Source organism: Nestor notabilis, unplaced genomic scaffold (genome assembly GCF_000696875.1).
Source record: "Nestor notabilis isolate BGI_N333 unplaced genomic scaffold, ASM69687v1 scaffold29517, whole genome shotgun sequence".
Classification (NCBI taxonomy): Eukaryota; Metazoa; Chordata; class Aves; order Psittaciformes; family Psittacidae; genus Nestor; species Nestor notabilis.
The window spans coordinates 1,119-23,281 of NW_009938304.1; the positions used below are offsets into that span (position 1 = coordinate 1,119).

The 22,163-nt window shown below is 36.8% G+C and overlaps 2 protein-coding genes across 2 annotated transcripts in view; one reads left to right on the forward strand and one right to left on the reverse strand.

The window, feature by feature from the left end:
• The window catches only part of HPS3 (Hermansky-Pudlak syndrome 3), a 14,318-nt gene extending 369 nt beyond the window's left edge, over nucleotides 1-13,949 (forward strand). The window contains 16 exon segments of the mRNA XM_010019256.1: nucleotides 1-141; nucleotides 595-781; nucleotides 1,240-1,325; nucleotides 2,505-2,697; nucleotides 2,884-2,965; nucleotides 3,733-3,887; nucleotides 4,840-4,948; nucleotides 5,155-5,336; nucleotides 5,661-5,838; nucleotides 6,487-6,717; nucleotides 8,467-8,652; nucleotides 9,808-9,996; nucleotides 10,515-10,622; nucleotides 11,007-11,213; nucleotides 12,486-12,576; nucleotides 13,756-13,949. The exon segment at nucleotides 1-141 is cut by the window's left edge and continues 28 nt beyond it. Of these exon segments, the coding sequence (XP_010017558.1) occupies nucleotides 1-141; nucleotides 595-781; nucleotides 1,240-1,325; nucleotides 2,505-2,697; nucleotides 2,884-2,965; nucleotides 3,733-3,887; nucleotides 4,840-4,948; nucleotides 5,155-5,336; nucleotides 5,661-5,838; nucleotides 6,487-6,717; nucleotides 8,467-8,652; nucleotides 9,808-9,996; nucleotides 10,515-10,622; nucleotides 11,007-11,213; nucleotides 12,486-12,576; nucleotides 13,756-13,883 (2,453 nt within the window). The 3' untranslated portion in view covers nucleotides 13,884-13,949.
• A 3,177-nt stretch (nucleotides 13,950-17,126) lies between these two features.
• On the reverse strand, nucleotides 17,127-20,991 carry CP (ceruloplasmin (ferroxidase)). Its single transcript, XM_010019257.1, has 6 exons — nucleotides 20,856-20,991; nucleotides 20,403-20,531; nucleotides 19,729-19,835; nucleotides 18,739-18,955; nucleotides 17,967-18,106; nucleotides 17,127-17,486 (listed from the first exon to the last, which is right to left on the reverse strand). Exons 2-6 carry the CDS (start codon nucleotides 20,518-20,520, stop codon nucleotides 17,127-17,129), a joined length of 942 nt encoding a protein of 313 aa, XP_010017559.1. The 5' UTR covers nucleotides 20,521-20,531; nucleotides 20,856-20,991.
• Between the last annotated feature and the right edge of the window lie 1,172 nt (nucleotides 20,992-22,163).

A 22,163-nucleotide genomic window follows, 5' to 3' on the forward strand; every position in this document is an offset into this window, starting at 1 on the left:
TTGCATTTTGTGCCAGACATATAGCCATAACAACAGAGCTGGATGTTCTGATCCTGAAACTGGAACTGGTCCAGCAAAGTCCAGACAGAAGAGAGCAATGTGCACGTAGCGTTAGCACACTGGAAAAGCCTGTGGATGGAGGCAAGTACAAAAAAAATTTTTTTTTTTGTTTTTTTTGGGTTTTTGTTTGTTTGTTTGTTTGTTTTTTGTTAATTGGTTTTTGATTTCCAAGAATTTTCTAACTGTTTTGTGTTATTCTCGAAGTAGAGAATTGCCCTTCAGAAAATATTTCCAAATCGTCTTAGGACTGTCAGCTGAGCTTTCTAGTACATGAAAACCCCTGGACTTGCCTTCTAATGAACAGTTTACTTGTTCTTTCAGAAATCTTCATGCTTGGGTATTGTGATTGTTGAGGCTGAAATAAAGGATTGTTCTCATCTTCTAGCATAGCTCTTTTCAAAATCTCATGGTTTGATGAGGGCAGTGCTAGTTAGGAAGCTGTAATTGAAGTATTTAATTAATATTGTGTCGTGTAGTTTTCTTACTGCTAAATGGAATGGGTTGAACAGTTAATACAGCATTTTCTTTCTTAAGGTGTGAGAGATGAAGGCCATTCAACACATACTTTGCAGCTAGAATTAGATGAGTTCATCATATGTCAGAAGCCAGTGGAACTGCTTGGGGAAGAAAGTAAGCTATGCGAGATACCAATCACACTGGAATACACAGAGTTACCTACAGAAGACACAAAGTGCTTCCAAATACGGTATCTGCTTTTCAGGTATTTCAAATGTATTTTGGCCTTTACAGGTTAATTTAGCACACAAAACCAAAATGAGCTTTGGCTCACTTCTTGTTGAAATTAAAATCCTGGCATTTTGACATCTGAGGTTTTTATAAGGTTCGGTGGTTTTTCTCCTGAGGAAATAATGTGATACCAAAGACAGCCCATTTTTTAATAGAGTGGAATATTTCAGTTGGAAGGGATCTGCAACAATAATCTTAGTCCAACTGCCTAACCACTTCACGGCTGACCTATTGTTAAAGCATATTATCCCTAGCTGTGCCATGTGCTTCTTGGTATAGCCATGCTAATTAAATTAGTAGTATGAGGGCATGTTGTTGAGTATTAAAACATCAGCTATGCCTATTTTAGCTAGTGCTGCTTACTTGTAGAAAGTAGCTCATAATAATTTCTCAGAGAGGTCCCATGTTGTTCTTTTGAATTTTTATCTCCAGACGTTTTACACCTGACCAGTCGCCATTTGGGTTTTGTGAAGAGACAAAGCTGCACTCTGTTCAGCTGCTTCCTGTATACCAGACAGGTAAATGGATATGCATGGATGCATTATGGCCTGTGTCACAGCAGACCTGGGAATGGAAGGAGCTTCTTTGTGTATTCTGTTCTGTACACTGTTTCTGTATGATTTGGTTTTAAAATAAGGTCTTTCTTCCCTTGACAATGATTTAAACTGAGCTTTTATTAACAAAAAATCTTTTCGTTTCTCCATGTTCTGCATAAACCTTGAACTAAAATACCAATTTGCCACACCAAAAGAGGGAGACTAAACCAGCTTTTATCAGTTTCTCTCCTGAGTTATTTACATCACAAAACAGTCACTTTTTAAATAGCATTAATAAAAATTATCCTCAGTGTTAGAAGGTAGTAGGCTGCCTCTCATTAGTCAACAGTGGAAATCAGATTAGTAAACCTTAATAATCATTAAGATACGGTTTACCCTTCTTCCAGGCTTTAATTAAAGTTTTAATTAAAGGGATGAATGTAGATTTTAGGGGTTCACTAATTACACTAGCTCAAGCCACAACAGACCTGTGGAAAAATTTAATGCTGTATGTTATCAGTCATAACAGACTGCTCATCCAGTTTGTGATTGTTTGCCTTCCTGCTAGTAGTGAAGCCTCATTTAAGTTGCAGCTGACTCAGGAGAATGAGCTACTTGCCATTACTCCAGCTATCTTATGTTCTCTTGCGATTTGCCAACTTTGACAAGAGGGTCTGTAGAATCCGAACACAGCAATTACCTGCCAAAGTGGCTTTATAAATAATTTACACCATTCCCAGTCTGTCTTTCTCTTAAGTGAGGACCTGTATTTTAGTGAGCTGCAGCTCTGGATGATCATTCATCCCAGTTCACAAGCAGTTGTCTAAGATCAGGCTGATCATTAAATCCATGGATGTTTATTTGTGATGAATCTGTCAGGACTCTCAGGTGTGGTGACCTCTCTAGAATTTCTTCACTTGGTGGTACAGTCACACTTCTGTTAAAAATGCCTCCAAAGGAGATAACATGGCATACACAATTTTCAACCTTTGCACTGATCCAGCACTTCATATAGTGCTTTTTCTCTTCGGTAGCTACTAATGAAACCAGTCTATAGCCTGAGCAGGTTTGATAGGATCTTTTAGGTATCAGGCTTGCAAAGGAATTGCTAGGTTTTGACTTATGAGGTATATAAAATGCCTTTCTTATTGTTACATCTAGGAAGTTCTGTGACAACCCATGAGGAAACTGACATCAAGACAGAACTACTGAGTCTCTTTTGTTTTTTCTCTTTACCTCATGTTGGATATCTCTACTCTGTTGGGAAGTTAGTAGAACTGATTTCTACATACCAATATTCAGAGAAGTCAGAGCAGGCAGTTCTCACTCCACAGTTCCTGCACGTCATTACAAGGTACAAGGTTTATGATTTTGCTGGTAGTATTACTATGTTTTTCTATTCTGCTGCCTTTTTTGCATGCCTATTCAAAGCCCATTTCTACAAAGGAAAAAGATCTGATTCTTTATAGCCTTGGCTACTTAATTTGAGCAAGTCTTCTTTTTTTTCCCTTCATTGTTGTGACTTCATCTTTCCCTCTAGTGAGAACCTGCAGTGCTTCACAGTGCGGTGCAGTGCAGCAGCAGCTCGTGATGAGGATCCATATATTGATACGACCGTGAAGGTGAGGGTAGTAGTATGGCACTTAGTTTTCTTATGTTTCCTTCTGAAATCCTGTTAGTTTCTGTTGGCTGAACCAATAAAATACCATCAGAAATTAATATTTCAATCATCTGTGGCATATTATATTTTAGTGGTCTACAAATGTCTCAATGACACAATCCATTATTGCTGTTTAAGATTCTAGGCCATTTGTAGAGTGTTTTCAAAAACATCAAAAGCTATAAAGTCATGTATATTTTTAAATTAAATTCTATGCTTTTTGTATAAATCTGCATGAAAGGTACAGAGTTTTCCGTTATTGCAGTTGATGATGTTTCTCTCTCTCAAGTATCATTAAAAAACAGTTTTTGTAAGAGGAGTGTAGACACCTGAACAGTCTCTGCCACCAGTTAGCAACTGAAATAAAGACTTTTATAACAATGTCAGGCAATTTTTTACAACTTGGCCGAATTCAAAATATCTTGTACTAAGTTTTTTATGTAAGGCATCTCCCTCAGGCTCTATTATTTTGAGACACACAGCTAAAACCATGCAATTGCTTTAAAGAGTGAACTGATTTTTTGTTTACTCATTGTTAAATGATTTATGTCATAGTGTTGTGATTATTTTTATTCTTAAGTGAAGCACTTAAAGTTAGTAAAGCCAGTGAATGTTTTTAGTGTCAGGTCATTGGAAAAAGGATACCTTTTTCATACTTCTTCTGTTTTTCATTTAAAGACTCAAAGTACATACTAACTGAAATTACAGAACAATCACTTCCCTTTATAGGCTTGTCCACCTGTTACACTGGATGTCTGCACATTAAGAATGCAGCTTTTTATAGGACCAAGAGCTATCTGTCATTTCAAAAACCATATAATTCTTTTGACTAAGGCGAACACAGAAGATATTACTGAAAGAAGAAAGCCTACAAGAAAGATGCTGTAAGGATTTGTGTCTTTTGGGGAGGTGGTTATTTGTAGCTCTGTGTACGGTGCTCAGTTTGTGGGTGTTGGAGTTGAAGAGAGGTTCCTTTGGAAAAAGTGAAGATAATTTCTAGTTAGTGCATGAGAACAGAAACCAAGCATTTATTTTTTTCAGTTCTACTGTATTAACTGACATAGAAGAAATGAGGATAGGGTCACAGATGCTTGAAATCAACGAAGTGAGTCACTCAAGTTTGTAAAAAACTTAAGTTTTACAAGGAATGTTAAAATAACATTCCTAAAAATGTATCTTCTACTGAGAAGAAGAAATATTTATTTTGAGGAAACAAAAATAGGTAGGCATACTGAAACTACATGGTAACAAAATGTGTTGTAGCACAAAATGAAAATATCTTATCTTTGGCTAAGGGTTCTTTCCAAGAAAAGTTATGAATACCACTATAGAAATCCATGACAAAAGAAGGATCAGATTGTGGCCTAAGATACTCTTACAGCATGCATGTAGCTAGAGGCATTTCTGTGAGAACTGCTATTCCTGTTCTTTTTTGAGGGTCTTTCATAAAACAGCTAAACAGCCATTCTGAAACAGATATTCAGAAATCACGTTTATTGAAGTCAGTTCAAGTTCATTAACAAAAGTGGGACAGCTCTAGTCGATTGAAGAGTTACTTGAGTCAGTATTTCTTAAAGCCTAGAACAGACATTATTCAGAAGATGAGGATAAGCCAGCAAAGAGAATGATGATTCAAAATACTGTTATTTTCTTGTATAAAGCACAGTTTCTTCCACCAATTGTGTTGTTTCAAAGATTATACTTGGTGTTTGAGGGAGATAGGCATTACTGACCTAGCCAGTATTTTTGCATTTAAATTATGAAGTTTGTGATGGTTTTTTGACTGCATAGTGTTTATCTGGACACTGACGTCTCAACTTTTGTCCTTCTCTCTAGTTCCAGAAAAGCTGACAGCATCAAATCGCAAACAAATTCTGAGTCAGAGCCTGGTTGGAATTTATATATTATAAACACTGTTTCAACCATTCAGCTTTACAGAGAAATGGTATTGCCCATCTCCTGCTTTTGTTATTTGGTGACTAAAATTAAGTACTGTTAATTAATCTCTGGTGCTTGTCATTGCTGAATATAATGTATGTTGCATGAACAGCCCCTAATCCTATTTCAAATGGCTGCTGCCATCGTTAATGCTGTTTCCTGTGTATTCTTAATTTTTGCCAGCAGCAAAAGTGTGTCCTGTGTCTGTTCTAGGTAGATTATAGTAGAACGTATGAAAATGTAAAAACTGAGAGCTGCATCCATCTGCTGAGTGAGGCTCACTTACTGGTCAGAGCAACTATAATGGACCCTCATTTCTTTAAATCAGATGAGAAAGAAGAAATTCTAAGAGCATTCAGAGAAAGTTGTGCCTTCTTAGGAGACTGCTACAGCAGGTATGTTCTAGAAGACAAAGTGATACAGGTGAGCTTTTGTTTCCAATAACGTAACCCGAAAACTAAAATCCATCATTCTTTATTGTTTTACACTAGTATTGCATACAGAAATCGTTACATTCTATGAGAACAACTTAATCTAGTAATCTCTTCAGTATCTTACTGTCTTTATTGTCATTGAACACAGAATATATTACATTGAACTATGTACTTGCAGATACTGGTGGGTCTGCAACCTTGTTTGTTGCATTATTTTAGTTCTTACAGTGACTGCAAAAGTACTTCCCTTAGTTGTTTTGGTTTTTCCTTCTCTGTTGCGTTTAGGTTTGACACAAAGGATTACCATCTTGCTTTGCCATACTACAGAATGTCAGGTCTATCCATGACTGAAGTTTTAGAGAGACTTGTTTCAGAAGGTGATGAAATACAGACATATGAGAGAGGATTTATATTTTACTTAACTCACTCTCTTAATGAAGACTTAAATGAAGAATTAAGTAAGGTAGGAACAAGTTGGGTTTTTGTTGATCTGTTGATCAAGTTCTGATTTTAAGATTATGTATCAAATTTTAATTAAATTCCCTTTGAAAATGCTGAGCTGCTTATTTAGTTTTACCAATGTTATTTTTCACATGTTTTTTATTTTTCCATTTTTATTGTCAAAACAGCAAGTAGCACCTGTGCTGCTTTGGGCTGTTTCAAGCAACATGTTATGGTTTTGGCTATAATGATGCATGTTGCTAATGATCTGGTTCCCACTTGCACACAGAGACACTTTAGGTTAGGAAAGCTTTGCCTCAAATTTCTTTCATCTCCCATTTCTGTAACAAAACAAAGTCTTTCTGTAAATGTTGCCAAATCATACAGGTTGGTTAAACCAGCTCACTGTGGTAGTGGATGTTCTCCTACCACCGCAGAATATGGATTGAATCACTGCCAGTTAGCAATCTTTTACCAGTGGGGAGGAAAGAGGCAGGAAAGGCACCGTGACTTAATATATAAGCTGTACTTGTCTGTTAAACGAAACAAAATTCCAACGATACTCCCCCTCTCCCAAGCAACAACCAACAAAACTGCAATACTTTCATATGCCATAGCAGAATGCATATCTGAAAAGGTCTAAGCTGTCAAATGGCTTTCATTTCTACAGGAATCAGCAAATAAAGTTCTCCAGATATTCTGTCTTGCTGACCCTGTGCAGCTGCCTCATATCCTCTGCAGCCCCTGCATGAGAAACATATGCCCAGTGACAGCTGTGAAGTATCTTCAGAAAGTAGAAAAGATTATGCCGTCAGTCGTCCTGACGCTTACTAAGGCTTTTATGGCTCTGAAAATGGGAGACCTGACAACATATGAGCATGAGATGGACTCCTATAAGGAGGTAAAGTATTCTGAAAGCATGAGCTATTCATGTTTTGCAAAGCCCAAATCAGTAAATTTGGCTTTAAGTTGTATTTTACAGTACAATAAACTTTCAGTCACTATTCCTCCTGATACGCTGTTTAGGCTTCTCTGAATGTTTGCAATTACAGTAGAATCAAGGGCTGGCATATGCTGGGACTGCACTATTTACTCTGCAGGTAGGGTAGTCTTGGCAAAGCCTTACCAAATAAGTGAAAGTTCTGAAGCTGTTAATTCTTGCTAAATTAAATGCTGTTTTCTGGGGTGTAGCACAAGCTCTACAGAGCCAGTGCTCTTCAGCAGTATGGCAGGGTTGTATAGTAGCATTTTTACATCCCTGCCTATAATCAGTATGTGATATGTCCATGAAAAAAATCAGTATGCAAACAGGCCTTATAAAATGCATTTGAAGCAGAATGTCCATGGTGTACACAAACTGAAGTTTCTGTATATAGTTTCCCATGTTACGTGGAATCATAGCACTTAACCCTTCTTAAGATCTGATCAGAACCTACTTCAGTGCTATCAAAGAATTCCATATCTGTGGGGGAAAAATGTTAGTGAAGCAGTCTCTGCCACAGATATTCACATACGGTTTTAGACTGAGACCAGTCTGTAAATTACTTCTTCTTAAGGTTAGGACTGTTGAATATTAAGAGGTGACAGAGCTTGAAATACAGACTCTTTCTGAGAGTGAGATACTGGAGATCTAAACACTCTTAAAATAAACTGGTTCCAAAGTTAGATGTCATGCTTCAGTAGGAGAAGGCCTGGAGAGCTTTCAAAGTTAGCAGTTTTTTAATTGCAAGGTGGGAGCTCTAAAGTGCTGTTTCAACAGTGGTATTCAGCACCACCTGCTTTTGCAGCACAATGCAGTGAAATTTTCATGTTGTGGGCAACCTTACATATTCCACTGCATGAATGTGATTTAGGGAATAAGGTGGTTGACGTTTGGGTGTTGGGTTTTTGTTGTTTGTTTGGGTTTTTTTTCCTTCTGTTTAAGCTGACCTATTAAAAAATGTCCTGTTGCACCTCACCTTTAAAAACCATTTTGTTGCAAAGTAGAAAAAAATAAGAGTTTCCGAAATATAAAGAAAGATAGTTTGCATAGCAGGGTGAAATCTGAATTTTCTTCCTAGGTCTGCCTTACATTTCCTTTATAGTTCATTTAATCTGGTTAGGCATCATTTCCCTACTGTCTTTCTAAGTGGAAATAGTAGTAAGTTGAAATTTCTAAGGGAAATAGTATCTTGTCATGCTCACCTTCAAAAGCACTTGGATACCCAGAAACAACTTACTGTTGGATGTTTTGATGATTGTCTCAGGGGTATTTTCAAAATAAAAATCAATAGCAAAAGCAGTCTACTGAAATTTAGCAAAGTAGTCTGTTGAAATTTCAGCCTGTGATTTTGCACACCGTGTCTATTGAATGTCTCAGATTTCATAGTGAAATCTGTCTTATGTGCACAGTAACTCCACATTTCAACAGCATGTTACTTTCAGTGTTCAGGTAACTGGCCTCTTGCTTGGAGTCGCTGCTCTGGCACATAGTTGGGAGCTCAGTCTCTGGAGAGCTATTCTATAAATTGTAGACAGGATTTATTTCCTTTCCCTGACACTCCTTCATTTCATCTGTCTAAACTTCATTGCTTGAGGAAATACTGAGTTTGCTGAGTTAAATCATGTGGACTGAATTCTTTACCTGATTTCTGTCTGTCTGTGTTTGTAGACAGTACTGGCTTGTGGCTTCATTTGGCAACCAAAGCTCTTGAGACAGTGGAAGGAAGGAATAGTTATGCCAACTGAATTTGCTGTTCACCTGAAGGAGACGCAGCCTGGTTTGCTGGTGGCTGCCACTGTGGCTTTACACGAGAACAGTAAAATTGAACTGGAAGAAGCAGATACCTTTTTCAAGGTTGGCCTGTGATCATTTTTTGCTTCTCTTTTTCTCATAATGGTGATATGGGTAAGCAAAGCAGCCTTGGTTGCTCCTTCACTCAATTTTCAGCATTTCTTCAGAAAGAGGGAGATGAGGTCATGATAAATGCCTACAGAGTCAGAAACTGGACCTTCTAGAAAGAAATTCTGGCTAAATTAAAAAAAAAAAAAAAAAAAGAAAAAAAAAGAGTTGAAGTTCTTTGTTTTGACCTTGTCATTTGAATGCAGAATACTTTGATGTCAGAGGTCTTTCAATGGCTTCGTAGTAATTTGGCTTCCTAAGGCTAGTGACATTTAACAAAATTTAGATAAATCATTCCATAAGCTCCTTTTGAAGAAATCATTAGGATTGAAACATAATTCAGAAGACTCAGACTTAAATATGAAGGTATAGAATATTCTGATGTTCTGTATAAATTTCTGAAACAAGAGTGTGGTCTCTGTAGTTCATAAGAAGAAAGATAAATAGAATTGTTTTCTGGTATCTCCGAAGTTTTCTTTATTTAGACTGGGAATAGACAAACCTTTTTTATTTACAATGAACAACATTGTTTGGATTAAAAACATGTACTCTTCAGTGTAGGTATTCTGCAGTTTTGTATCTGTTACTGTGAAAGACCTGTATCAGAAATACCAAGTCATGAAGCTCAAATTGGAATGAGTGTTACTGTTTAAAGCCAGTTGGAAACCAAGTAAACGTCCTTTTTATTGTCATGCCAGACCTTAAAGCATCTCCCTTGTGGATCGTACCACTACAGTCAACTGAGCTACACACCATTTCTTATCATGGCCTTTAGATTCTTTTGAAGGCACCTCCTTGGCTGTTGGCATGTATAAAATTCTCCAAATTAGCAGTCTATAAATAGTTGCTGACAGTGTGCTGGCATTTCTGACAGTGCAGTAAATCTTGGAAAATAAATCTGTCATTTAGAACTGATTAGCTTAAAATCATTCCATGAACTTTTTACTTTGCCTAGCACTGGATTGTGTAGAATGATAAGACAAAAAAGGAATCAAAATTCTGCTTCTAGTAAAAGTGAAAAACTATTCCTCCTGCCTCTTCTAACTTCTGCTACCACATAATTACCAGAGTCTGTACTAACTCGCTGTCTTCTAATGGTTTTGTTCTTAGATGTTGTGTGGTAACAGGGAAAGCACTATTCCTCAGCTTTTGGTGGATTTCTGGGAAGCTCTTCTTGTAGTGTGCTCTCAGGAAGAAATACTTCAGGAGCTTTTACTGAGGCTTACTTCTCAGTATGTTTCGAGAATATTGAAGAAGCAACTTCCTGAGACTAAGCCATTGAAAACAACAGAGGATCTGGTAAGTACACCACTCAGAGGAGATTTTAGGACCACATTGTCTCTCCAAATGCTATCCAAATACTATCCTTAGTATTTTAGTTCTGGACAGTTTACCTTTTAAAAGAAACAAGACTGAAAGCAAGTAAGTTAGTGTGCAGTTACCAGATAGGTATTGCTGGCTCTGGGGAGTCTACGCTTTGGGGACATTTGCAGATATACTTCCAACAGGAACCTCAGCTATGGATAGAAATAAGGGTTAAAATGAAACAATGAGAGCTTGTCAGGTGGAGTGTTTGCAGTTTTACAAAGCTGACTAAATGAGAAAAGCATGTGAAAGATGAATTTTCAAGGATTCTGAATTGGAAATCTGAAATACAGAATTAAATAGAAGATTCCAGTTTATTTTCTACTAAATTGTATGAACCAGAAGAAAGAATAGATGTTATTCTAATTTTTCTTCACTTGTGGTGCGTTTCAGATGGAACTGTCGCTAACAGAAATCCTTCTTTTATTGCAACTTGGCTTTTTCTTGTGTAGATAAACTCCTGTAATCATTTTGGGTTGATTTTCCCGTGGGTAACTTCCATAATGTCAGTGGGATCTCCATCTGATAAAAATTATGGTGACGATATCTCAAAATTACAGGTATGAAACCTTTAAATCTTACTGTTTACAGTTTAGATCCAGTCTGCAAATATTCATGTATGTATGAACAACTAGTTTAAACAGACTCCCCTTCTCCTCCTCTTACCTCCCTTCCCCCTCAGGTTATCCAAGTTGAACTAAAAGGCTCATTAAAATGATAGAAGAAAAAAATACTGAAGAGATATGTTGACAACCATTATATTTGTATTTGCAGTCCACTCTAAACTGGCTTTCTTGGTTTTCAGTAGCATTTATTAAAGGAAGTAGCATTTCAGAATTACTGTTAATAAGTAAGGGCTTCTGTTGTAAGATTATAGTTAGCTTTTTTTTTTTTTTGCAAAGTTTGTCTTAAATCCAAACAATACTTTTTCTTCTTGTCTGCAGTCTCTTTTATGTAGTCAGTCAATCAACATAGCTTCAGCTTTGCCTGTCTTGGAGCCTCTGACAGAGGCTGGCAATGTTGGACTCACCATCCACATTCTCTGCAATACCCGTGTAGGCAAGTATGAGGAAGCCATTGACGAGCTTCTCAAAAGGTGTCCTGATGTAGCTGTATTATATGCTCAGCATGAGCTGAAAGATGAGAGTCGGGTGAGCTACTTTTGTTAAAGTTGTTCAGTATTTTTTGGTTTGATTTTTTTCTGGGTTTTGTGTACAGTTGGATTCCAGATGGATCAAATAGACCAGCTTCAAACAAAGTAAATTGCTTAGCTTGCTTTCGACTTCTTGCTTGGCATTTAAATTCCATCTCTCAGTTCCCACTGATTTCAGTAGTATTCATTTTTTCCCAGTTTCTTCTGTGACTAGTAAATTTAAAGCATAGTCTTTTCAAATGGCAGACTGCCTTAAAAAGGGAGAGTAGTATGTTCTTTATCCACTGTAAATAAAGAACTAGCTAGTTGCTCACTAATCAGTGTTCTAAATTGTTTAACAGTATTGTATAATGTGAAATTTTAGTGACAACTGATAAAAGAACATGGTTCTTCAAATAAAATCACACTTAAATATGTTCTTCCTGTGTTCTAGTGACATCTTCTGATATTATAACCTCAGAATGTTACACTCTGGAATCCACACTAGTGGATTGTTCTTTATGGCCCATTTTCCGCTTGGGCCTCTACACAGTTTTTAATTTGTATCTGATTTTATTCTGGTGTTCCATAAGTGCAGGAGTTCACTCCATTGCCCATCACAGCTACTCAATTAATTGTACGCAGTTTTGTTGGCCAGAGTCAGCAAAGGTGATCTTCTACTAGATGGCCATACTAGAATAGAACCCTCTTCAAAACCAGATTTGTGCTTTATAGTCAGATCTGAAAATAGTTTTATTATTTCCACATTAGTTACAGAGTTGAATGTGATGCTGCAGTACAGAATCTGAATTCCGGTGGAAGAAAATAGTTAACTATGTTTAAAAAGGGAAAGAAATCCCTTTCCCTCTTCATTCTTATCAACAAAATTCATAATTCACTACTACAGCTATTGGAAGCTGACAGATTAGGTTTGGAGACAGAGCACTGTTTATAGTAATGCTATTCACCACTTTGCATGGAGTTGTTCGGAGGGAAAATCCTTGATTTTCTGACTGCATTAGTCTTGCCAATTACGTGATATTTTTAGCTTTTAACCTTTTATCTAAAGGGCCCGGTGTAAAAGTTTCTGAGTAGAAAAATTTGGCACTGAAAATTGAAACATAGAATGTGTGCAAAACCACTGCATGTCAAAGCAGTTTGTAAACTGTTGAGTTCTACCTGTATTTGTACACATCCGAGCTTAGCTCAGTGTACTTTTAGCAGATCTTTCATACTCTTAATTGCAGTTTTTGTTAATCTACACTTTTGATGTGGTTTATTTCTGGATTAGGCTGTATGGTGGAACAAGCTGCTTCCTGAACTTTGCAAGAGAGCTAGACTTGCTGGAAACGACTGCCCTGTTTTTATTTCATCACTGAAAGGTAAATCAGTGGATTGCAACTCAACTCCAGAAGCCTTTGTATGTCTTCTGACGTTTCTAAATACTCTTCAGTCTAAGGACTACTGATGTGATAATTTGGAAGGAAAAGGGACCTTTTTCTATAGTTAAAGCTAATAACAGCTCAGCAGGCTTTCTAGTTCTTAACATAGCATTCTGCAAAGTACAGTGTGTTGCCTCATATCAAACGCGGGGCATTCATTTTGTTTCAAAAACAAATTGTTGAAATCATACTGTTTCTATATAGGTCAAGAAGAGACACCATTATAAAACTTATTAAATAGAGCTAATGGATAGTAATTGTTTGGTTGGGGTTTTTTCCTAGGCTAAGTGACTGTATGGTAGTAAGGAATGACAGCTAACAGGCTACTATTGACAACCCAGTGGGCGTTTAGGTGTGTATTGATGATCAGGTCATAGAGTGAAAAAAACACAATGTGTTACTACTAGAAGTAGAGAAACAAACCCTGGTAGTAGATGTAGTCTTATTGATATGTTAATAGGACATTAATAATACTGTGTATAGCTGAGGGGCCAGTGTGTTTGTTTTGACAGAATACAAAGATTGCATAAAGCACATATTTTTTTAAAATATAGCAATCTAATGCCAGAGGGCAGAAAACCAGCATCACGGGGTTGCATTGTGCAGCACAGGTCGCCATGCTCTGTCATAAAGTTCTAGTTTCTAGCGATAGCAGTTTTTCTTTTGAAGCATTGTTTTCATGTGGTCGCTGTGCTGTAATCTGTTAAGAAGATAATGTTAAAGCAGCTTGGTCAGGTCGGACAGACAGGCTGCTTGCAGAACATCCCGTTTTACAGATAGCGCTGAGTTAGGGTACTAGTATAGATTTCCAGGGCTTCCTTTGTGTTTAATACAAAACATGTGAAGTACTAGATCAGACTTCTGTAAGTATTAGTGCCCCATTTAGACCTGATGAGTCACGACAGAGGTATGGTTTTAACATAGGATCATTTCAGTTTATTTTTCAGATTTACTACAGCTGTATTTGCTCCCAAATTGGTGTGTCTCAACCATCATTCCAGTTGCAATATTTAGATAATTTGATTACTTCAGTTAGTAATGATATTGTTAATATTTTTTCATTTCTTTGTACTAAAACAAAAATACCTAACCAAGATTTTTCTCCTGTGCTCTGAGCAGAAACTCTATCAGTTGTTGCAATGGAACTGGAACTAAGAGATTTCCTCAGTTTTCTACCAGAGGATGGAACTGCAGCATTTTTCCTGCCACATCTTCTTCACTGCAGCCAGAGGAAGGTGCTGACCTAAAACAATGGAAGTCTGCTATGCACTCAAATACAAAGACTGTGCTAGAATAAAAAAGTAAATGAAACACAGCTACATATAAGGTACTCCCCTCACATAAATCACCTTATTCCTCAGTTGAAACCTTACGAAGAACTATTGAGTGACAGCTATTGTCTGAGGCAAAGATCTGTTTTGAAGCTATTACTAGTACACTCCAACAACAGTCAACAAACCAGAATTTCTGCCAGGTAGAACTGAATGGTAGTTGGTTGGACTGGTAAAAACATAACTTTTCAAACTGGTAGGCAGTATCACATGTCTTCTCAAGGAGGGTGAACTTACAGCCAAAGCAGCTAAATAATACAGACTGTACAGTACAATTGGACATACGATGTTCACTGAAAGTAAAGCAGGAAGTCAGACTTAATTCTGTGCTACTTAGTTGGATCGCTGACCAAGGAGGAAGAGTTTAAGCTCAGGCACAGGTCTAACTGTGTGAGTAAAAAGCAAGTGCCTTACTCTTCTAAGTGGAATTGGGCGCCGCTTCATTTTGCAACATAGACATTCCCTTGAATTCCAGTTGGTAAACCCAGTCAGCTGTTCTGGCATCTTAATTACATACCCATGCAAGCGTTGCACTGAAAATGTTCTCATTTAGCAGTTCACAAAAAAAGGCCGTAATGACAAAGGGCTTCAAAGAGAAACAAGCGTTTCCAAGGGCATGGAAGATACAGACTGCTGCTCGTTTTCTCTCTGTTTTCTTTCTTCTGTTGTACTGAGTCAGTAGAAAAATACTTGAAGTATCACTAGGCCACAAATCCAGCTGAAAACTCTTTACTACTTCTAGGTTTTTTGGTAAACTTCTCAGGTACTTGTGCATGTACATACAAATGTTTGTCTTTTGTGCAGAAACTATCCTTCTGTTCCTTCAGCTGTAATTCAGTCATAATAAACCGTCATTATGTTTATGACCTTCTTACTAGTGCAGTTTGGTCTTTCGAGGATCTACCCCAAATAAGACAATGACTCCATGATTCCATAACCATCTAAAGGCTTAATTAGCTTACATTGCTCTATGAAATCCCTTTTTACTGAAGCTGTAATGCTACTTAATGTAGAAGACAGTCAGAAGAGATCATCTACAATGCAAATACATTTAAAAAAAAAAAACAACAAAAAAACCCAGTATCATTTCTGTGTAGCATCCCTGCTACAACCAAAGTCAGTGATCTGGTTTACTAGTAGGAATTATACTGGTTTCAGTAGAATCTTTCTACCCTAAAAAATGCCAAAGCGATTTTGGCCTGTTACAGAAAAGCAACTACTTACTTCGTTTGGGTAGCTGTAAATTACAGCCTAGTATTTTCCTTGCCTGCCTGTCCCGTAAATCCTTCTCTCTTGCTTGGCACAGGTCTAACAGATGTGGAGTTGGGCTATTAAAACACACAACGGATGGTACAACAATACCTGCTCTTACTGCTTTCCTTTTTGACCAATTCAGTCATGCACCAATACTGCTGCTTCCATCTGTCAAGAAATGCTTAACTGGCCTAGGTCTGCCCTACATAACTAAAAGCAAAATGATTCCACTACAGGAGTTGTCTAAGATGCATCAAAACAAAGCTCTTAGGTACAGTAGTCACCAAATTTTGCCCTTCACTGTCTGAATTTTACCAGCCTTATTTCAGCATAATTTTGTCTGTCTTGTAATTATTTTTGTAACAGAAAACCAAAACCATCTTGTGCAACCATGATCCCTCAGCCAGTGCATGTTTTAAATTTACAGTCATGAAAGAGGTTACTGGATAAAATGATAAAATAATTCAACAGAAATAATAGAACTATTTTGTTAGGTGTTCAGTTACATGATAGTGTGTGTGTGTATATATATATATGTATATATATTTATATATGAAGTGTGAACCTATGGATAAAGTGATAATTAAATTGCTATTTTGAAAGCAATAGCTACTGGTATATTTGGCCAGTAAAATATGACAGCAGATACCCAAAACAATTCTTCCTGTTACATAGGGTTATTTACAAACTTTTTTTTTAAAAAAAGTACTTTTCATTTCACTCTTCCGTGTTCCTCAGCAGTTAAATAACATGCACTAGGCATCACCTAGAATGTTTAGCTGGCAAGTTACTATTTTTATTTAGAGAAAAAGATACTTAGAAGCTGGTTTATCCAATCAGCCGTCTTAGTCTACAGCACATTTGTTAGCTGTGGACCACCAAATGAAATCTTCCAAAACACACATGGAAATGAATTGTCCAGGAGATGGTATGTCTCAGGAAATGCTTCGCTGAAGGTAAACCTTGGAGAATCACTGTGGTAAAATGTTTTCGTCATTCTAGTGTGCCCGCTGTACCTCTACTCTTAAACTGATCAAATAATCTTGGTAACAAAGACTGTTTTTCTGTAAGGGGGAAAATAATAGCTTTTGTTACACGTATTTCATCAAAAGAATAATAGTCTGTCCACTCAGAGTCTGAGTCCCAAAATTAGAGCTATGAATCCTACTGCCTTCAAGGTATTGTGTAGTAGATTTTTGAACAGCTTTAAAATGCACTGAAGGGTATATTTTAATGCACTGTAGATAGCTGGTTGTAAAAAATCGAACATACTGCTTCTACAAATTAAAGTCTGTTTCTGCATCTCTTTCTGTGTACCCTTATGTCAAACTTTTTATTACGTGTTCTGTAAATCTCAATGGTTTATAAAATAGAACTAGATTGTGTTTAACATTCCAATCTGTATCTTTAGTAATAGATACACGTGTACATTATATAGCTGTGTGTATATATACATACACACATTTTGAGATGTTCCTACTATTCTTTTTCTGTCAGTTAACTGTAATGCATACCTATTACGCTCAGTCTTTTGAGTACAGAAAAGTGTTGCTCTTAAAATTGGATTAACTGTTGAAACAAGAACTTTCAAATTCTTCAAGATTTAAGGTTTTTTTTCCCCACATTAAGTATTTCTAAATCAAGGTAATTGTGTCTGTAAAGCTGAAATACGTCCTTTAGAAAGAAAACACAGTTGTAGTGTTTCAGTACTTCAACTGTTAGGGAATATGAGGGAACACGACTTCAGCTTTATCTGCTAACTGTTCTTGTTTTAAGTGAAGATTGAGAGGGAGTCTGACACTACTGGCACTTCTTGGGTACCAAATACTCTTTTGAATAAAAATCTTGTATTTGTTTCATTGATGGGAAGCTGAAGCAATAGTCAGTTAACATCCAGTCCTTTGGCTAGTTCTGCTTTCTGAGCAGCAGCACTGAGACAAGTATGATTGGGCAGCTTGCAACATTCTGGCCCCCAGACATCAATATTAAGCCATGAAATATTGCTGGATGCCAGAACTGGTTCTGAGTATGCTGGCGTGCCTGTGAGCCCCATCCTGCATCTTTTAACATGATGAACATCATTGAGATAGATAAGCTCCTACCTTTCTTTGGGAGCACTGTGTAGGTTGCTTCCATGCCTGCATGGATGTGGTCAGTAACGTGACAGTGTAATAGCCAAGTTCCAGGGTTCTGCGGGCTCATTTCCACAGTTTGAAATGTTCCAGGGAACAGATCAAAGACATCTGCCTGGTAAACCTCTGTTTGCTTCAGGACAGGAAGAAACAATGGTTAAATAGTGTTGCATTACCAGATGGCAGTAATTTAAGCTACCTTTTATGCATATTCCCACCAAATCTTTTAATCACGGTTGAGTGAAAAGACATTTACTGCATATAATTTCTACATAAACATTTTATACATCCGCTTCATGCTTAAAAGATTAATAAACTATCAACTAAGTAGAAATGAAGGAAAACTACAGCTGTTGTCTTACCACAGCCATGAAAATTCACAGCCCCCTTGTCGAAGTATCTTGTGATCTGTTCAGCATATGCTACTGGCAGATACTCTATGTATATTGTATATTGGTCAGACGCCGGTTTGGGACATAAAAACTTTACAGTCAAATTACAAGTCCTGCTTAATATTTTAACAACTGACTTTTTGTTGGAGATTACAGTCCTTGGTATTTGACATACCTTTCATTCTTAACACAGCGAGAAATGAGTGAAAAGGACCTGTTACCTTATAGACAAAGCTGTGGCCATGGAAGTGTGCTGTGTGAATGTCTATTTCATTGCCCATTCCCATCAAGTACCAGCTTACTTTATCCCCAACATGCATAGTCAGGCCATGTAAATTTCCAAACACCTTTCCATTAATGGCTAAAAAGAGGAAAACAGCAAGACAGAAAATAAATAAAACTTTGTGTAGTGTTCTTTAAGCTTTAATGGAATATAAGATTTGAAAGCCAATGCCAGGCAGAAGTAACAGTTTCGAACTGTATATGAAAACAAAGCAAGAGGACAACATATTACGAGTAAGTCTGATTATATTCCATATTTAACTAGAAAGCAAGAGGTAGTTAAAAGTTCTTTGCTGTACACCATTGTTAATATTGCAGTTCTTAAAGATCTGCATTTCCTGCAGCATTTTGTGGAGGGTAAGCTTTACAAGGATGCACATCGCCTTTCCAGCTTGTCCAGAACAATTGTTTGCTGACATTAAATCAAAATTTCAAATGTCATTTTTACATTTTTATTCCTTCTCCTGGAGGAATTTTATTCCTCCTCTGAAAATGCAACATGGAACAATTTTTTATAGGTTAAAAAAAAAAAAAAAAAAAGTCATTCAGTGGCACTAACTGTTTTCAAACAGTTTTGAGTGAAATTTTTCAGCCTTTGGTCCTGGAACTGAAAATTCAGAGGTGATGAGAAAGTCAAATTTATATGTACTATTTTCAAATACATAATTATATAGAGTTTCCAGAGTTACATTAACTAAATTAGGAACATACCATGCATTTTATTACTTTCAAGGAATTCTTCATCCTCTTTGTCAACAAGGTGTGGGTTGGTAGAATATGTTTTAATGTTTTCATCCAAGTACCATGACTCATTTTCATCGAAAACCATAAAAAGAAGAGCAAATTGAACTTTCTTTTTAATATGAAAAGATGGCAAGAAATGTCTGTGACACACAACGAGTGTGCCTATTAATCCACTGTAAGTGTCCTGAAATGACAAATAAAAAATCGTATCATTACAAGATGTGACCAAGCAGTAGCATTTTTTAATGCCAGACATGAATCCTCTTGCTATTTTTAGAGGTGTCAGTATCTGGGAATAAAGGTAGCCAGACAAACAAGGTTATTTCTTGACTGTTATGTGGTACCCATGGATCAAGTTCAATGTATGATGAAGAGCAACTGCCTCTTTTTCATCTCTTGCCAGAAATAAACATTTGTTCCATTTTAATTTCTTGCCCTTTTTTTTTTATGGGTTTTTTTTTCCAAAATTCTTTTTCGGTTTTAGGATTTTTAACTTGGTTTCCCTTCAAAATATACTTCTTGACGCTTTTTTATTTGTGTTTGCTTAGACACAAAGGAAAGAATCCTTTAATTTCTATTAAAAATTATTAGTCATATTAACAGGTGGCTTGTACAAAAATGTTGGATTTATGTTCCACAGTTGCATCTTAGTTTTCCACACATGACAGATTAGATATTGAGGAAGCTATAAAGTGTTAGCTTTAAGAATGAAATCTGAGTGAGGTGATTTATACCAACAGAAGAACCAGGAAACAAAACCATGAAGGGTTGTGGCTCAAATTCTGCCCTGACTTTCTTGCATTATTCAAAGAGATACATGAATTCAGAGGTATAGTAACAGGGGGAATAACTTGACAGAGAAAGCAGAAAGAGTTTCAAACTTCTCTTCCTTTTCCTGTAAGTGTATTTGTACTGAAGTCATGAGCAAAAACCTTTAGACTGATATTAATAATCTACCTTAATTATGTCCACCGTTGAATGGTACGCCCATGCAATGCAATGTGCATCTCCTCTCTCAGGACTAGATCTCTCTGGGATTTTCCAGACATACATTTTTGTTTCACCTAAATTAAATAAATATCAATTAATTTTAGAAGTTTTCTGTGTGCTGACCGGTAAGAGGTCATCCCAAAACAGATGTTATCTCTATAGCTGATATTTGTCTTGAACTTCCTCTTCCCAATTACTGCACTGGCCATCTTATTGTTACTTACCTTCTGCAAACCCCTGATTCTTTTTGCCAACACTATTTTTTTTGGTGGCTGTACTGTCCAGTTCACCATACCTAATAAAAACAATTGTATCTTTCATAAAGATTACAGAGTAACTTCTGAAATAACAGCTAGCATAAAACTACGCTCTCCCTATGTAGCAAAATCTGTTTGCTTTTATGAAAGGTACAGCCACACTTCATCAACAAATTACTGATCTGTCAAGAGCTAGGATACATAGCAATAGTTATCAGGGCCATTTTAATTGTAGAAATATTTTTTCCTACAATTAGAACCTGAAGTAAAAACAAAAGAAACAAACAAAAACAATGTCTTCTCTGCTATCCTAAAATGAAAGTTTGCTAAACCTTACTATAAGGCTTGATGTTCTGCTAGAAATAGACAAGAATGCTTTGATACCTGGGTTAGTTACAGCAATAACAGAACTGTCTGTTTTCACTCCATGGGCATGTATAGAATAAGGTCTTGATGCCAAGTTCTTAAAAACTATGATAATTTTATCTCCAATGTTTGACATAAGCAGTGGCCCTGTTGGATTGAAAAGAAAGATTAACTTGATTTTACAGAAGATTGGAGCAGACAGCAAGCCACACAGTTGCATTCAAATACACAACATTGGCTTATAATTCAACTAAAAATTATACACGGAAAATGTCATTCACTATGATGAGCCAAAAGTTAGACATCTGAAGTAGAGACCTAAGTCCCAAAGCACCATAATAGAAGTAGCAATTCCTTGTAGGTTTAAGCACTTACTGTGTACACAACTATACTCAACATTGTTCAAATAGTATCTTGTTTTGTTTCATTGCATTTTCCCCAGGTCAAAACTGAACTTCATGATGACTATACCTTGAATTTCCAGGTGGTTCTGCTCCTCTGTTCTGGTTTTGGGAGTACTGAATGTCTGATCAGTGTATTCACGATATACTACCTTTCTGTATTTTGACCCAATGAATTTGTCTTCTTTATTTAAAAATGGACTGCCAGGGCTGGGGGGAAAAAAAATAAAAAAAAGGAATTGTACATTTCTTCATGTATTTTAAACCATCTTTTTGCAGGCATGTCAATTAACCTTCAAACAAAAATCTAGCTCAGTGAAACAGTAATCTCATAGACCACTGGTATCTTCAACAAGAAAGCATTCTTGTTAAGCTGGGAGGTTTCTCTTAACTCAGAAGGTTTAAAAAACACTATAAATAGACCAAGTCTATATAATATTTGAGAGAATGCCAAGTATCTGGCCTGTCAGATATTTCAAATTGCAACAATTTGCATAATAAAAAAGAGTCTTCAGTGACTTCTGCAGATCTAAAATGAAGCTTAAAACTTCTAAAGCTTAAGTGCTTTGCTGAAATGAAACATGATGGACTAATTCTCTGCTGAGATCATGGGGGCTGAAGACCGTGGGGAAAAAAAGTGGTAACAGCAGAGTCCATGTTACTTGTGCTTAGAACTATGACAGAGCCCACCGGGGTGTGCAGGGCAAGGAAATGTGCTATGAAGCTGAAGAAAAAGAACAAAATACAATTAAATCAATAAAAAAATATAGGCAGTTACAATCTACTACTTTAACCTCAAATACAGGTGGAACACATAGAAATTAAAATTGTTTGGCCTCTTCTGCTCATTGCAGTTCTCTCACTGAGATTCAAATACTGGGACTAGAACACCAAGGTGACAAGCTTCATAGTGAATGGATTAAGTCATGAATTTATCTTGTGTAAACTAATGAAACTGAGAGAAGTAAAAAAGAACCTTACTCAGAGTACAGATAAATATGAGACAAAGAGATGTTATGTATTACATGGGACTCAAATTGGGAGGCCAGGTCTACTGGAGGCTGGTGGAAGGTCTAACGAAGGGGAAGAATTGTTTTGGTAGGAGACCTGCCAGGCTGGTCAAGAAAGCTTTAAACTACATGTGTTGGGGGAGGGGGGCATCGATCCATCCCAACACTCCCAGTCAGTTGCCAGCACCTATAATAAATGCTTGGAGCAATGTAGAGAGGTTTCAGCTGCTCCAGCCATGCAGTTGGCCTCATTTGGAGCTTGGCTCAGATGCCTCTATACAAATGCCCATAGTATGAGGAATGAACAAGAGGAATTAGAGATGTGTGCAAGGCTACAGGGATATGTCATCATTGATATCACAGAAACA

Bases quoted from the DNA above. Each gene is read 5' to 3' on its own strand.
- CP (XM_010019257.1), bottom strand. From the start codon at position 20,520: ATGTCAAACATTGGAGATAAAATTATCATAGTTTTTAAGAACTTGGCA. The intron at 18,956-19,728 runs GTAGATTATTAA...TTGTCATTTCAG, and splicing joins CAACGGTGGACATAATTAAG to GACACTTACAGTGGATTAAT. The intron at 18,107-18,738 runs GTATGTTCCTAA...TCCTCTTTTTAG, and splicing joins TGAAAGTAATAAAATGCATG to CCATTAATGGAAAGGTGTTT.